The sequence below is a fragment of the Neltuma alba genome, unplaced genomic scaffold (genome assembly GCF_004799145.2).
Source record: "Neltuma alba isolate B1F8T4 unplaced genomic scaffold, ASM479914v2 tig00003553_pilon, whole genome shotgun sequence".
Lineage (NCBI taxonomy): Eukaryota > Viridiplantae > Streptophyta > Magnoliopsida > Fabales > Fabaceae > Neltuma > Neltuma alba.
The window spans coordinates 23,187-41,299 of NW_021633329.1; the positions used below are offsets into that span (position 1 = coordinate 23,187).

General features: G+C 33.5%; 1 protein-coding gene and 1 long non-coding RNA gene across 3 annotated transcripts; both read right to left on the minus strand.

Annotated features, from left to right (window-relative positions):
- Positions 1 to 6,784: 6,784 nt before the first annotated feature.
- Positions 6,785 to 11,136, minus strand: LOC114741871 (pentatricopeptide repeat-containing protein At3g26540-like). Its single transcript, XM_028930123.1, has 2 exons — positions 8,375 to 11,136; positions 6,785 to 7,634 (listed from the first exon to the last, which is right to left on the minus strand). Exon 1 carries the CDS (start codon positions 10,741 to 10,743, stop codon positions 8,659 to 8,661), a length of 2,085 nt encoding a protein of 694 aa, XP_028785956.1. The 5' UTR covers positions 10,744 to 11,136; the 3' UTR covers positions 6,785 to 7,634; positions 8,375 to 8,658.
- A 486-nt stretch (positions 11,137 to 11,622) lies between these two features.
- LOC114741870 (uncharacterized) lies at positions 11,623 to 13,694 on the minus strand. 2 transcript variants are annotated; one of them, XR_003739810.1, is made up of 3 exons: positions 13,450 to 13,694; positions 12,368 to 12,560; positions 11,623 to 12,073 (listed from the first exon to the last, which is right to left on the minus strand). It is a non-coding gene; the product is annotated as an uncharacterized LOC114741870 (long non-coding RNA). The 2 variants fall into 2 exon arrangements; XR_003739809.1 differs by having other exon boundaries at positions 12,368 to 13,694.
- Positions 13,695 to 18,113: the final 4,419 nt, after the last annotated feature.

The following is an 18,113-nucleotide window of genomic DNA, read 5'->3' on the forward strand; positions in this document are numbered from 1 at the left end:
TAGTGGCAACTCAAAAAGCTTAGGTTCTATGGGATGGATTCTAATTTATTGCATTTTTCAACTTTCTGTATATTCTGCAAGCCCTATATTCTGTTGGATTCGGTATCACCATAGGTTTTACGGAATAGATGATGTAAGTACTTGTTAATTTAGTGACAGAAGAAGAATGAATAGTCATGAAAGTCAATTTAGGATTTGCTTAGGTGAATAGATGATGCAAGTCCTTCTGAATAAAAGCTCATTGTACCTTTCAAATGATTTTGCAAAGCCAAATTTAAGAAAATTGTTTTTTTTCCCAATTTTTTCTTTTGCCTTTCATGAGTAGATATATGAATTTAAGGGCCTAGTATTATAAAGTGTTTATTATTTATCATTGGGTTGTAAAGTATTCTATAATTTTCACCATTTTAATGTTTTGTGCATTCATTGAAATATCGTGTGATTTTTGTTTTATAAATTATGAAATGTAAATTTTTTTCCCATAAATTCATGTATTTCTGATAACATCACTCGCATTAATATCATATGATACGTTATATATTGAAATCAGAACGGCATATTGTTCTTATATTTTAAATTGATATTACTAATTGAGTAATAATTTTTCCTTTCTGTTTGTATGTTCGTAGTCTTCTTAAATACGCTTGTATTGCTTGTATATCAATTAAGGGACATTAGGTGTGAGATTTTCTCTCCTCTTTAGGAGAGTGATTTTCTCCCTTAAATATTGCACATTAATTTGAATTAGAGTAATAAATATATCTCTCAAACTTTTGAAATCAAAATAATATAATTATGATTATTTTTATATTTTGAGTTTGAAATCATGTAATTAGCGATTTATAAATTATGAAATGTAACGTTTTCATATATTTTTTAGAACATGAAATATTACCAAACATCCTGTTATATTTTATATCATTAAATTAGAGTATTGTTACTGTTCATAATCTTTAAATTGATTGATGTTAATAATCTTGAATAGTAACTTTTCTTTTGTTTGTATGGTGATCATCTTCTTAAACTCCAGGTGTGAAATTTTCTCATCCATTCAGAAGAATATCTTTGTTTTTAAATGTTTCACACTAAACTAAGCTAGAGTAGTTTAAAGTCTCAAGCCTTTGGAAAAATCTTTAGACAAAATCGCGCTGTTTTTAATTACTGAACATTCATCTAATATCTTGAAATCAGAGTGCTCATGTTCTCAACTTATAAATAATCAATACTCATCAGTAACAGATGCAATAAAGATAGGACTTGCAAGCACATATAGGAAGCTAAGAAATGGAGTAAATTAGAATTTTTTCCCTTAGAATCTGCTCTCTAACTCGCTATTATTAGATGCCTTTGTTGGCAAACTAATGTGAAAGATACTGCTGTGACTATGCTAAGGGGCTTTCTTGGCTTATCAAGGTTAATTGTCTTGTTGCAATATGTCTTGGTAAGATTTGCATTATCATGATCAGACAAAGCATTCTTGGATAGCTCAGAAGCCAGTAGAATGGACAATTCCATCTTGGGAGAAACATTATAGTATGTGCTCAGATTACTCATGAACTCCTCCTCCAACAATTGTATCTTGTCAGTTAAATTATCCTTACCATTTAGAAAGCCCCCAATGGAAAATCACATTGGGTTCAATTTTCTCAGCATTCACATATTCTGTTGTGTTGGGATCACAAAAATTTTGGATTTCCCCAAGTGAAACCACACAAGGAGATGAGGATAATATATAAAGAGGATATTGTCCTTCCTGTTATCACTATTAAGAACTTCGAAGTGATAAGTGCTTGTAGTCTATTATGTAGTCAGTCCGTTTATGTAATATTTTGACGTGTGTGTAAGGCGTCACTCTAATTATTATTGATTTTTATGCTAAAAACATTTGTAAAGAAGGGAAATAAGCATTGCACTTTTCTGACAGTGTCACTAACATCTGTCTCCATCGTTTCTTGCTCCTTTTGTATAAGAAATTGTGTTTTTGTGATCAATAAATGTGTCTAAAGTTACACTACAAGATGAACTATTGAAATAATGAAACAAAAGTGTAAAATTATCACTAACCAATGACTGCTTATGTCATTCATTGGACTACATGACTATTTTCATGTATTTGACACAACAAACTCGACCTCTGAGATCATCTTTATTAGAAGAGAGGTAAATCTTGGCAAATAGTGAATATTTTTTTGAATATGGGCAAGGCTCAGAAATACCATCTCAATTGAACTATAAGCTCAAATGATCCTTCAATGCAACTAAATGAAGAAATGAAACTCAAGGCACATCTATGAGCAAGCATGTTTTTTATTCACAAGCGTATATGCAATTTATTGAAAGAAAATGGTAGAACAAACTTCAATTATGGTCAGCCAGTAAAATAAAAAAGGCACTAATATATTGGGACATAATGATTAAGTGCTGAATAAAGGCAACAAAGTAAGATGCCAAAAAGCATATCTATGTATTGTCACACAAAAAAAAAAGCATACATATGTAAATTTCTTTCTTTGAAAAAAAATCCCCCATAGTCGTGTATGTCCTTGTAAAAACTCAGTCCTAATTCGATAGAATGTGCTTCTAGCAATATTTGAATGGCAATACTCATAATAAGAACTAGATAGAATCTGTATAGGAATCAAGGAACATGTCTCTATAACATCTGTTACTGTTGAGAGTATTCCTTCTTGCTCCATTACTGGTTTATGCCAGGGCCAAAAGGAAAATGTTTGAAAAAATGCATAATCAGAGCATTTAAGGAGGCATCTGGACGTCTTCGACAAATAAAAGCCGCAAGGACAGCCATATGAATTCCTCCCTAATAACCAAGGAACAACAAACAAATATTCAGTATTGTCACATAAGCCATAAAAGTTCTACGCTTAAGTACGTACTTGAAGCAAATAATGTAAGTGAGCTCTGCTATATTACAAAAGCACCTATAGTTCCATACATTCCTTGCCCTTTTGCCCATAATTTAAGAAATCTCAGCAGAGATTGGCAGTTTTCTGAAAACGTCTTTTCCACATATCAGAGACCACAAAACCAAAATGGCCCAAGAGGGAATGAAGCAAAACAGCACCAATTAGTTTCTGTCATTGTTCCCCAAATTAGTCAGCAAAAAATTCAGCTGGTTATCAATATATATATATATATATATATATATATTCTGTGTTGCATAGACATAAGTGACAAGAGACAGAAAACTTGATGCCATAAAAGAAAACAGATTGGCATGTATTCAAATCTCCTTGCATGCATTCTTATTCTCAATTGATTTTTACCTTAATGTTTCTGATTAATTGTGAGATAATAAATAATGGAGGTAAAGGAAATTTTTATTAAACAAAGGTCAGAAAAAATGTGAACAATGTCATGGCTGCAAAACTGAACAATTAGTTAAAGATCCAATGACATATTCAGTAGAAAATATTGAGCATTGATGTTCAAGAGTTTATTTACTCTTCACTTATGTAATTGCTCCAAATTAATAAAATCATGTTAACAAAGTTTCATGCTTAACAAATGGCCAAAATAAAGAGTTTCATAATTAAGAACTAAATGTACTCGCATTAAGAATATAATAATGCTTTAAGTCTGGCATATGTAGATCAATGGAAATTCCACCAAACTTAAACAGTATTAGAGGCACTTTTGCACCCTTGACAAAGTGTATCTCAAATATGTCTTCTTTTCAAGCATGTCACCCAGATAAACGAAATGTATGTGATTATGAAGTTAATTTGGGCAGCTTAAAAGGTTAGTTTGAATAAGGTTTGTTTCTTCTAAAGTGTTGCCAAGTCAAGTGTTTGACATACGTTGTCTAATGATAATAGAGAACGTTGCTCTAGCATTTTTGGATTGGATAATGTAGCTTGTCTATATTTGCTTATTTATACACTTATTTCTTCATGCAGTTACTTGTTAATCTATTTATTTAAGTCTTCATTCATTTTTATTTTATTGATTATTTAATAGACCCCTTGTGTCTAATTCGTCGCTTGGCGTATATGAATGCCGTTTAGCGTTCTTGCATAAGAACAACTTTTGCACGTATCCTTCTTCTTTGGCTTTAGTACTTCACCCACTCTGATCAAGACTTGGAGGAATACTCATAGCCATATGCTAATAGGACTTTGACGTCTCATTTTGTCTCCCCCCCCCCCCCGGCCCCCAAATGGTGATAAGCAAGATGATGTATTTTATTTGTGATTGTGGGTGTATTTGATATAAGTATGTAACCATGGTATTCCTCCGCCATTCTAAGTGAGGGCAATTGATAAAATTCAGCGCTAACATTCTCTTTTCCCAACAAAATCTTACTCGTCTAATCCTCAATTTAAGACATTAATCTACTTTATTTTTAATATTTATTCATTTTGTCTCATATAATCTCTATAGTGATTGTATATTTAAAAATTTTTTAGCAAATGGTAGTTCTAATACACATAATTTACAATGATATTTCAAGAAAGACAATACCAATTTATTACAAATAAATAACACAATCTAATTTTTTTTAATATTCACGCATTATTTATATAGCTCTTATATCAAAAAATGGAGGTAATATTTTGATTAGATTAAAAAAATTAGTTAAGTTAGTTATAATTAATATAATATGTTTTTTTTATAATTAATATAATATGTTTTTTTTTGGTAAAATATCCTTGTTTTTGGAATTTACATATTCACAAAGCCTATATAATGATTTTTTGTGCATTTGCAGCTAGTTTATAAAATTTTTTAAAATAATTAAAAATAAATTTCATGCACGAAGAGTGCTTCATGCAAGTCATATTGGGTATCTTGTTCATGATCAATTGGGTTAAAGCATGTAGTTTGAATTGGTCATTAATACCCATTACTTTCATCTTTATGTGTTCGTCTTTAAAGTCATCATTTCAACTAAAAATCGTGATTTTGTAAAAGGTTTTGTTTTTATTTTTTTATTTTTCAAAAAAAACTTGTTTCTTTTATATCGTAAACTCCTTTTACAGAAAATATGATGATGGCTTATGAGACTTGTAAAGCACTCCATGATATACCATGCATAAAAGGTGTTGTACAAATCCCCCAACAAGAAACTTGAGATGTCATTTTGATGATAAAATATTAAATATGTAATGAGAAACTTGAACACCCTAATGATTCTCCTTTGTAAAAGATGACACATCAAATGTTTCCTAAATTTAGTAGTGATCCAAAAAACCTACAACTCGGGACCCTAGACAAAATGAATAAACCTTCATAATTCTCTCATTAGTTGTTGTGTACTTTTTTATTAGTTTAGATTAGTTTAATAGTTTAATTAGTTTAGATTCTATTATTTCCGATCCTTAATATAAGAGCTACTTGACTAATTTGAGTAAATTAAAGAAACTAATTAAGTTAGTTATTTGTAATAAATATGTGTTATTTTTGCTAAAATATCATTGCTAATCAAATATATTAGTTAAAACTATTATTATTACAATGACTAACTTGAAAAAAGATGAATAAATACAAGAAACAAAATAAATTGATCTCATATTTAAGATCAAAATAAAAATCTAACAAATTTTTATATTAAAAATCAGAGATAGTATTGCGTTGAATGATTGTAATTAGGAGCTGTATAAAATGAAATTGGTTCACTGGTTCTGGTACTGCCTACAGATTGATCATTGTATATATTGTGCTGGTTCTGATTTTGTAGCATAGGTGTGGTCTTTAACTGAGAAACAGAAATCATATTTAAATAGCTTATCCTGCATTGGTTATAATCAACCTACATAGAATAAACCATCCACATTGATTCTCTTAGGTAACCTATATAGATAGTGCAAAATCTACATCAATCTTTTAATCAACATAGAAACTATTTGAGAAAAGGATATCCTGATTTGAACTCAATTTTATGTAGTAAAGAACTTCCTGCATCAGTTTTGAAACAAATGCAGAATCAAACGATTAAAAATGTCAAAACCCTCTACATGTGGTCAAACAACCAGTACCCTGAGTCAAGATCACAACAACAACAACAAAGAGGTATTTTTCTTAGCTGTAAATGACCAGAAAAATACCTCTATTTAAAAAAAATTAAAAAAACATAAATAAGTTTTCCAATTTAATAAATAGGCAAATGGAAGCTTAATTGAATCATTGCATAACTCCAAAAATGTTTAAAACATTCAAAATACAATTAATTTCACTATCTATCACATATACTACATCTCATGTATGGCAAAATTCATCAAAAGAGAATTTCCTGTGGTATGATCCTGTCCCACTTTCTTCCACTTGACGAAGTGGTAGTCCCCACCTTGCAACTTGCATCCAAAACTATCAATCTTAGTGTACATAATACTCCCTGGTGGTTCAAAATATAAACTAACCTTCATTGAAGGGTTTTAGTTTTTTCTTTTTTTTGTTTTTTTTAAACAAGATAACATTCATTTTTATTTGAGCATTTAATGAATTTTTTTCAATTTTATCTCATATATTCTCTTTCCTCTTTAATTCATTTATTACATTTTTTACCTATTCCTTTCATTAATAAGGGCATATTCAAAAAAAAAAAAATATGCCTTACATATTTGTTGTTTTAAACTGATTTTAACTAATTTCTTAATAAACATAAATGAATAAAATTTATTTTATATTTTGAACAGGAGGGAGTAATATCTGAAAATGCCATAAAACTCAGCTGTCTTGTTAGGGATAAAAAGGATAATGCCATTAAGTTACAGCATATAAATTCATATCTCCGGTTTAATCAAGGACAGTTCATTCATGGCGATACTAGGAAATTGAAGAAAAACATTCTTGCAGTATGTGAACTAAACATTGGGGGTTTGTGAGGATAAAAATTTGAAAATTGCGCTAATAAGAAGAGAGAACAATTATAAAAGGAGAATGGTTACATGTAAAATAGCGTCCTAGATGAGCATGCCTCCATAAGATATGTTCCAGATGGCTTCCTTTAGCTATATATAGCCATAGAGTACCTGAATAAAATTGTCAACTTTCAGCCATAACTTGGGGCAATTCTTCAGTTCTGGAGGGAGTGTATCATAGGCTTTAACCTACTGTCATCAAAGCATGGCTAATCAGGACGCCATTCAGTTCTACAGCCATACCTTTTCATGGAAGGCACCAGGAAACAGAGAGGTTAAAGAGTAATTAAGGTGCAACATGACTCATTACACTGAATCCGATTTTCAGAACCATTTCAACGGCTTTGTTCAGTGCTGTTCTCCTGATACACCAATCATCCAGATGTGATCCATGACACTTATTGTCTCGCAAATGGAGCAACACTAAGATATGAGGAGTTAGGACCAATTAACCAACTCAATTTCCATTTAGATTTCCTGACTTCGGACGCATACTTTTGCAAATCATCCCAATTTATTTTTATCTCATTCAACATGTAAGTAGTTAGGACCAGTTAACTGGCTAAATTTTAATCCATGGCACAAAGACACGTTATCCAAAATTAGAGGACAGCAGAGTGTATGTTACCACTGATCCTGACAATACTATTAGTTCCATAAAGTGCATCGCAGAGGCATGCTGTGACACCTTTTAAGCTGAAAGGGTTGTGTAGTCGGTATGACTTCTTTGTAATCTTCTTTGTCAAATAAGGAGACCTGCAGCGAGTGATAGAAATGCTGGTCAAATTTTTATCAACACCATAAACATCACTTTTCATGAAATAGAAAAATGTGATACGGTTGCAGTAGTGACCGGTTAATTATTTGTTCTTCCTCATGCCTAAATTGCAACGAGAAGAGTTTGTCATGGGAACTTTATTCACTACAAAGCATTAAAATGACAAGAAAAAAATTGAACACTCGGCATCCTTGAGTTGGGTCTGTCAGGAGTTTAGGAACTTAAAAGCTCCATTCTTAATTTTCCCTGATTAGAAAGTAGCAGAGTTACAGTCGAAAGTCTTTCTCTTCTCTAAGCAGACATAGCTTTACTCGCTATGATGAGAACATGATATTACAGTCACCCATAAAGTGATATCCAGAAGTGCAAAATGAAGTGAAGATCAAGGATAATCCTTTTTCATGATTTTGTTTTAACCATTTACTCTCACTAGATTTCTGAACGAAAGGGAAAAGGCAATCCAGGCCTGTACTTTTGGTGATCAACAGAAACAATTGTGATCCTTTAAATAATAGGTTTTAGAAATATTCCAATATAAACAACATAACATTGATAAAATTGACGCCACGCTGTAATTTCAACAAAAAATAGTTCAACTACACTCAAATGAGCTAAATTCAAAATGCCACTAAATTTGTTTGCCCACAGTGGGAGACGTATAATTGAATATTCTCAGTATATCAGTATATCAAACGGGCAGAAAAGTTGTATAGAATACCTCAGTTCTTATGAAATAATGGTGCTCCTCTTTTCCTTTAATCCCCCTTCTTTCAGAAGGAAAAAATGGGACATTTTCTTGCAAATTGCAAGCACGTGATCAATTCATCATGCATTACTGCATCAGGGCATAAACTTAATGAGCATCATGACTAACAGGCCTTGACCATTTACTATAGCAATGGAAGGTCTACAATTCTGTAACTTGTCACAGCATGGCATACTCCAAAGCTGAAATACGGAGCTAACTGCCTCCTTTGATACATGCAGCAAATTGAGATAGAATTAGTGTTCAAAATTCGCAATTTGATCCATAATCCACTCTTCCAGCCTTGAGTACCCATGCTTCTTACAAGCATCACGGGCTATGGTTAACATTGGAATTGAAGGCTCAATAGGCATTGTCTTCAAAAAGTTCTCAAGTTCATCCATGTATCCATGTCGGCTGTAAAGTTCAATCATGCAGTTATAGTGCTCCAACCGAGGCAAGATACTGAATTCATTGCTCATTGACCTGAAGCATTGGGTACCAAACTCAACAAGGCCTTCTTCTATACAAGCAAACAGGATACCCTGAATGGTCACATGGTCTGGTTGGGTGCCTTCCTCCACCATTATCCTAAACAATTCAAGGGCTTCTTGACCCCTATGATTGTACGAGCACCCAAATATTATGTGATTCCAAAGGAACACATCCCTAGAATCTGCTCCTTTAAAAACCTCAAAAGCATTCTCAAGAGAACGAGATCTAGAATACATGCATATCAAAGCAGTTACAATAATAGTATCCATCTCAATTTTATGTCTAATTATATATCCATGAATTTGTTTGCCATAGTGAATTGCAGAGGCATCTGCACAAGCCGTCAAAAGGGTTGCAATCATATATTTAGTTGGTTTTATCTCCCACTGCATCTCTAAAAATATTGTTAAGGCTTGCTCACCTAATTGATGCTGAGCATAGCTAGTCAACAAAGCATTCCAAGAAACCATGTCACGCCCGTAACTCATTTGACTAAACCAAACTCTGGCACAATTCAACATCCCACATTTACCATACATGTCAAGAAGGGCATTGCTGACCATAAGGTTGGTTTGGAATCCACGTCGATAGATATAACCATGAATTTGCTTCCCCATTTCATGATTTGAAAGTCCAGCAGACAAGTTTAACATCAAGCTAAGAGTGACATGATCCAATGCGTTAGTTTCATTAAGCATCAAATACACAAAATCCAATGCCTCTGACCATTCAGAGTAACGGGTATATCCTGCAAGCATGGAATTCCATGAGATCACGTTACGTTCAGGCATCTCATTAAAAAATTTCCTTGCCTCTTGTGTTTTTCCACTCATCGCATACCCTGATACAATTGAAGTCCAAGTGACCAAATCCTTTGAGCCAAGCTGATCAAAAATCCTAGAACCATCATCTAGTTCACCACACTTCACATACATGTTAATAAGAGAGCTTGAAACAATATCATCCTCTTGAAAACCCAGTTTAGTAATAACTCCATGTATTTGCATCCCCTCCTTTAGTGCAGATATGCTCGAACAAGCGACAAGAGCATTTGAGAGTGTAAAGTTGAATGGCTTGATTTCGGTGGAGAGCATCCGTGAAAACATGACAATGGCTTCCTGACCATCACCATTATCCAGATACCGTCTCACAATCACATTCCAGGTGATGGCATTAGGATATTGGATCTCATTAAACATTCTACGGGCATCACACATAACCTGACACTTGGCATAAACATCAACAAGAGAACTCCCTAGAATTACATTGCGATCACAACCATATTTTGTTATGAGCCCGTGAATTTGCCGTGCAAGATGAAGCTCAGATACCGCAGCACAAGAGCCAAGAATGCTAGCAAATGTGATTTTATTTGCATAAATTCCCAACTTATTCATGCATTGGAATAATGACAATGCCTCATCTGGGTAACCCCCTTGCGCATAGGCCGTGATCATTGCATTCCAAGACCCTCCATCTCTTTGTGGCATTTCCTCAAACAGCTCCCTGGCATCATTCAAAGAACCGCATTTACCGTACGTTTCTATTGCCCGGTTAAGAAGAAAAACCGGTGGGGTAGGAGAGAAGGTGACCAAATGAGACTCGACCTTCCGGGCCTCAACAATGGCTCGATGATAGGAACATATCTGGAACAGATGAGCATACAGGCAATACGGGAATTGTTCAGGGAAAGCGAAAAGTACGGACACGGCTTTTCGGAGGCGACCCGCTTTGAGGTAAGTGACGATTGAGTTGATTGCTTTTCGAACACTTGGGGGTTCAGCTTGGGCCTTGAGGTTTCTGTTGTGAAGGAATTGGCTGAGTACAGAGGCAAAAGTCTCACCCATGCAACAGACAGCGATGGCTTGATACTCAAATTTGCAAGACTCAGAACTTTAAATGTAAAAATCCAATTTCCCATGGCATGTTACTCTATGGGGCTTGAACAGCTTCCATCGTATTCTCTCTGTGGTTCCAACTTCCTCAACACACGATCGCAACTAAACAGAAGAAACTCTCAACGAAAATGCCATAACACTAGTTCCTCTAACTGAGTATTTCTCGGGCCCCAAAAACCCGAAGCTTTGCATCGTCCTACTCTACATCAAATCCTGACGCTTTCTTCCCAAGTTATCTCCTGCTGTCTTGTATCCAAAACATTTTTCGTAATGATTAAGGGTTTTTTTATTTCTTTTTTCAAAATAATTTTTTATTTAAAAAAAACATTGTTTGATAATTTGTTTTTAATAAGCTGTTTTAAAATCTACAAACAACAATAATTTTTAAAAATGAAAATTTTTTCTTTTTTTTTTATATTTTGTTTTGAAAAATTAAAGAAGTCTTCTTTTCTTCTTGTCTGCTGCGGCCCACCATGTGGCTACAACCACCGCTTGCCCAATATAATTTTTTTAAAATTTTTAAAAATAATTATCCAAACATATTGGTTTTTTTTTATTTTTAAAATTTGTTTTAAGAAATAATTTTATAAAATTGTTTTGAAAATAAGAGGGGAAAAAACAGAGAAGCCTACAAAGTCCGGTTTCTATCAGAAGCCTCCTTCTCAGCTTCTAGTCAAACGCACCGCTTAGAAATAAACACATCATGCATTCACCGACAATAGACAAACCATTACAGATTTCCTGCATATCCTGCATTTCAACATTGAACAATCGTCTATTACAGATTTGTCCAAACCTTTGTCAACAAAATTTAGCAGAATAATAATATTAGCAATAAGCAGCCCTAGTCTTATCCATTGACTGGATAAAAACAAACCAACGCATTTGAAAGCAAAATTTTAGCACAACTAAAAAACATTTTTACTAGAAACTGGAAAATATAATTCAAAACAAAAGCATAATTACTACAGAAAACTAACAAAGAAATGAAACATCATCTGCATTTAGACAGAGTAAGAAGAATGGGGCAGCCATTAACATAGACGGAGATTAAAGCCAATTAATAACCATCGCCTTCTAATCAGACACATGACTTCGCATGCCAAAGAAGAAGTCAAAATCATGGACAAAAATCTTTGCTTTTCTAATCAAATGTGTCAGCTTATCCAACTACACTAACTTTTTTCCCCGTACTAAAGCCACCATCGATGGGCAACATGGTGCCTCCATTGACGATAAAGCTACGAAGCTTCTCCTTCTCCTAGAATGTCACGACAACCTACATTGAAGAAAGGGAATTGCCAGAGAAAATAAGTTTATTTGAAATAATTTATAAATAACTTTTTAATTATAATTTACGAAATAATACGTAAAAAAAATTTTATCTCAACTTATATTACATAAAAAGTACTTATAAATGATTTTAACGGTAATCTCAAACAGGGCCAACATAGCCGCTGCTTCTGCTGCTACGAGAAGGAACGTTGCGGTGTGTGAGATTGCTCTTGCGCTCTCGCCCTGAGGAAAAAGGGAAAAGATTTGAATTTGAAGCTGGCTATGGCATTTTCCTCACCGTTTCGAAGCTCTGTTCTAATGGACTGGCCTGCGCTTCATATGGCTTCGGGCTAAGCTTCTCTCCACCGCTGCGGATAAACGGCAATCGTTTGGAATATTTTTGTGAAACGCTGAGGAAATGATTCTCGTGGCTCTACTTTCCCGAATATACCATTTACTTCTATTCATACAATTTTGCAACATGCTCGCTCCTCCCAAACACAACAATATTAATACTCCAATAAAAATTTACGCAGGGATTTTCCAAATCAACTCAATAATACAGCACAAGAACCAAATTCCTCTTTTACACCAGTCCACAAACCAATTTAGAAACATTTAACCATCTTAATTTAATTCAATTCTTCTACAAGATTGCATGTCTCAGATTAACTCATACAATAAACATCACACTTAACCAATCAACAATTCATATAACTCTTAAGTATCCGAATAGCTTCCAGGATTAATAACAACACCTTTATTTTCTTGTTCCATTAGTAGCCAAGCAACTTCAAGCACCCTTGCGTCAACACGCAGTGACACATGTTAACTTCTCAACATTATTAACTTGACACATAATTAAATTCCATAATTCTCTTTTGCAATCATCAAAATTTTAATACAATACAAATCCAAATAAATTTCATAATCTCATGTCTAAACTAAACAAAATCTCCAAGTCTCATTCTTCTTTCGCGCAGTTCGTCAAACACCTTATTGGCATTCAACTTAACTCAACAACCAAACATCTTAACCGGCAAGCAAGCAGCCATAAATTATTGCTAACCCCTTAAATTTTAATTTTCGCTTTCAAACATTTCATCAAAGACCTATCATGCATCAAAATTCAAGTTAACAAAACAAGTTTCTTTTTCCTGAACTTGTAGCAATGACCCATTCAATCCTCACCTCCCTAACTCAAGAATTCTACCAAAGCAGCCACAATAAAAGCGGAAAATTTTAATCTTACCACTAGAAGATTAAAAAAACCAAAGAACTAATGGAACAAGGGGCTGAAATCCATACATCTGCACACACAGCCGCAGACAAGCAAGACGGACGAGTCCAAAACGCAACAGCAAGAGGAGTGAGACTCACCTAGACTCACACTTCAGTCCTGCACATCACAAGATCAAGGAGGAGGAGAAGAAAGCGACGCACGGCTCCCCCTGACTCAGGACGGCATCAGTTGAGGAGGAAGAGAAGAAAGAAAACAAGGGTCATCGCAAAAAGTAAAGAGACGGCGGCGGACGGACGGATGGATAGCGGCCCACACACCATCGGCGAATATGGAAACTGCCAAACTGGGGAGGATGAAGGAAGGAAGAACGATTTGGGAATTTCACGTTTCAGAAGCCTCCAAGTTTCCTACCCCTCAGAGCAATGAACAGTTCAGAAAATTTTTTTTAAAAAAAATTGCTAACAGAAAAAATAAAAATTTTAATACAAACTTGAATCTTCAGACTTTACTAAGGGTAGTTTTGTAATTTAATATGTGAAGAAAAATAAAAATTTCCTTTTCAACAAAGCCAGGATTCAGAGGAGCTACCTCATGCATGATGAACAACAACCTCCGTTGTCACCCCACCCACCAACTTCTCTTGATCAATAAGCTACCGTAAGGAAAGGATGACTCACTGCAATTATTTCTTTCACATTCTTGAGTCATGATAATGCCCCCCTAACTTAGAATTCTACTATTTGGAATGCACCTCTAATTCATTCTTTATATTCTCATGAAATGGTGGATGTCATTCTTGCCACATTTCATTTTAAATCATTCTGATGGTTTGTATTGGAGTAGAAATATCTCGAGAATTTATAAAATTAAAGATAGGATTAGTTATATTCAGACTCGAATAAGTAGAACTGATCATTTTTGAAAATTCTAGTGAAAAATTAATCTTTCATTTACACAATTGCTTTTCATTTGGAACCTATTGTATAATGCAGTTCCTTCATGTCATATGTTGGAGGCTCACCATATAAATACTCCTGGCATGTGTCTTTTTGGAGGCATGGAAGAAGAGATTTTGGAGCACTCATTCATCTTTTATCCTCTATTAAGGACTTTTTATCGTTTGGCTGCTTTTCTATTAGAATTACACGAATAGATATTTTTCGAGTTTAAAAGCTGGTTAAAGGATACATTGTTCTATCTTCACAATGATGGACAATTGTCTCTAGTCTGTGGCATAATTTGTCTTCTTAACACCGTTTAGAAGAAAAGAAATGCGTCTCTTCATAGAGGTATATTACCTTATCCTCAAGAAATTATTTATGAAGTTCAAGTTTCCAATCCTTCTTGAATCCAATAGCCTCATATAGTGCTTCACTTTGGGTCTGTTTGTTTCAGCGTTTCAATGGGAGAAAAGTAGCTTATTGAGCCAAAACGTACAATTGTTCAAGTGGGATGAAAATTGGTGTGTTTGTGATGGCGTTGGAGCAATTCAGCTTTTGGATGAAAAGCCATCATAAACCATAAGTAAAAATTTGAAGCTTATGACTTTTTGGAAAAGTGGAGAGAGAAGATTGGGGAAAAAAAAAAAGTTGGAGCCCATGCCTTTAAAAGAATTTATCTTAAATCATACTCCCTCCGTTCCTTATTACAAGAGACATTTGATGCTCATGGCATGTTTCTATATATAAGAGACACTTACAAGTTGTTTCTACTTTTTTGTGTTGATTTACTATTTTACCCATATTTATTATCTCCAACTCACACTCTCTCTCCCTCCCACTTCTCTTTCTTTTAATAATTTAATTGTTCTCTCTCATGCTCTCTCTCCTTATTAATGAGGGCATTTTTGGAAAAAAATTATACTTTTTACACATTAATTGTTCTTAACTAATTTTAACTGTTTTTTTGATCAGCGTACTTTGGTTATTTGTCTCTTATAATAAAGAACGGAGGGAGTATTATACTATTCAAACTTAGACTTATATTCTTTCTAGTACAGAATATAAGCATCAAAATTTTCATATTAGTATAATATATATACACTAATTATTAATATAAGAGCTAAATAACTAATTTGTGAATATTTAAAAAAATTAATTAAATTAATTATCACTTCATTATTGTTCATTTTAAATCTTACGAAATAGGCATAGTTACGACTTCTAAATACAAGTGTATATGGTATACATGTTTTGTGCAATAATCGTCATTCATAACTTTATAAGGAAACATTCAAACTCTGACACTTTTTTTTTTTATCATGTTTCACTTTATATTTAAAATATTTTTTATGATTTTTTTAAAATTTTAAAATTTAATTCACTCGTTAAAATTGATTTCTTCATAATAAATTATTTTAATTTCATTGTATTATGTGAAATTATTTTTTTTATCATGTTCTATTATTTATTAAAACTCATACCTATTTTGGTTATTTCACAACCAAACTTACTTTTACTTAACTATAATCCAAACAAGCTTTTACCAATCTCATTTTTGCAAACTAGCTTTTTGAACTCCAATCCAAATACAATTCAGCTTATCCAATTTAACTTTTATCAACTTCACTTTTTCATAAGTTATTTTTTCAATAAGCTACTTTTTCAATCACTAATCCAAACGAACCCAGATAGATGATGTCATTACATTCATGGCCTAACCATAAGGATTGGAATATTTTCCTAAATAAATTTAAAAAAAGAAAATCAAGGAATCATTACTGTCATGGAGTCATCTGCTCTCTAGGCTGCCTCTTGAAGGATTTTGTGGAGATGCAAATATGAAGTTGGTTCAATTTTTTTAAACAAGTGTCTTCTTACACCCTCTTCATCTATTCACAATAACTTTCTTAATGCAATTTCAAGACTTACGCTATCAATCTCTTGCATCAGTGAAAAATTCATTCTCATCCCCACCTCCCAACAAGCTTTAACAGATATTGTTTAGTAGGACATTTTATCTTTTTTATCTGATTTCTCTAATTATACTGTTTATCCTGTTTCCTTGACGTCTTTTCATAGTTATCTAAATCAATTTATTTGCTCGTCATTTAGTTGTAACCTCTAAAAACGTCTTTTCTTCTACATTGTTTTGCCTTATTTCCCCAAAAAAAAAAACAAATCATGTATTCACCCTCACTAAGCTTAGCCTTTCTGTTTGAATTGACATTGTCCTTACCACCCACTTCTTGCTTTGTCACCGTGATTGGCTCTCCGTGGCTTGTCTTCATCTCATTCTTCCTCTTTCAAGACTCAAGTCACCCAACTCGTGCTACTCATGGAAGGTAAGGAGAAAGAGAGGAGAGAGGAGACTCACCCGTGAGGAAGGTCAGGAGTAAAAGAGGAGGGACTGGAGAGAGGAAAAAAATCGCGCACTGCTCTTCTATCATATGAATTGATGTGTGTTAAGAGAAGAAATGGAAGGGGGGTAGGATTTAATGGGTTATGTAGAGGAGGGTGAATAAAGAAAGTAGAATAAAAAAAAATAAAAAGTGAAGATTTTAATATACTGTGGGTATCACTTATGAGTTTTTCATAATTAAAATATGAATATTATATATATTAATTAAATCACATTATTATAGTTAAAAAATAAAATAAATTACTTAATTTTAACAAATGTAAGATCTTTCTAAAATACTGATATAACATTAGATTATACATCAACTTCTAAATTAGATAAATTAATTTGAAAAAAATGATAAATATAAAAGATAAAATAAAAATCTTATATTTAACATTAATAATAAACATAAAGGATAAAATAAAGATTTTATATTTAAGATTAAAACCAACTCTCTATAACGTGGGTGAAAATTACAAAAAAACAACTCCCAAACTATTATAAGCAAAGGATTAGTAAACAACTAAATTGTGAGTTACCACCAAGACTAGGCCAATCAAACCCATGAATTACTAGAGGCCATTACCCTTAATGCTTATGAGAAGTGGGTACTCCATTATCAACGGAGGCTGAATCTAGCGGAAAGGGCTAGGAAAAATGCTCACATTTAATACCTGACAGCGTCTCAAAAAAATTACCTCTAATTGGAGGATACCTGATCTTTAAAAAAAAAAAAAAAAAAGGGTCGTCCGGTTGCATGCATTTCAAAGAAGGTTATACAATTACATTACAAATCACACGAAACCATGACATCACTGCAGAGAAATATGATCACAGCCCCATCCCTTGCCATCCTGATCTTTATTCACTAAAATGAATGCATGTAAGATTCAAAATAGACGGGGGAAATTGGGTAGAAAATATAAGGACGTGAACTCTACACTCAGCCCCATTCTTTTATATCACTTTCTTTCTGAATATATGATGCATAATAGAAGAACCAATGCACTGATCCCGGATGATCTATTACAATGCAAACATATTCAAATAGAAGGGACGGGCTACATTTTAAACAAAAAACTGCCAATTGATCATAGATGCAGTATCTATTGCCAGATAGAAGGGACACTCTGCCTTCGAAGACCTTGAAGCAGTGAAGGAGTTCCTTATTTAGTATATGAATGCCTTTGAAGAGCTTCAAGGAACAAAGATGCTTCTTCTTCGGGATTTGAATTCTGAATTCTAAAGAGCTGAATTTTAATCCTATCAAAGTTCAGTGGCAACGCTAAAAGTGGGTTCAAACAGAGTCGAACTCACCAAAAGCTGTATTGGCTTGGCATTCTGCTAAAAGCTAAATTACTGTATCAAAGTTATATCCAAGAGCAAAAATCGCAAAGCAAAGGAAACTGTTTATTCAAGTATATGGTGCAGAAAGGGGGGAAAATGAGATTGAATTCTA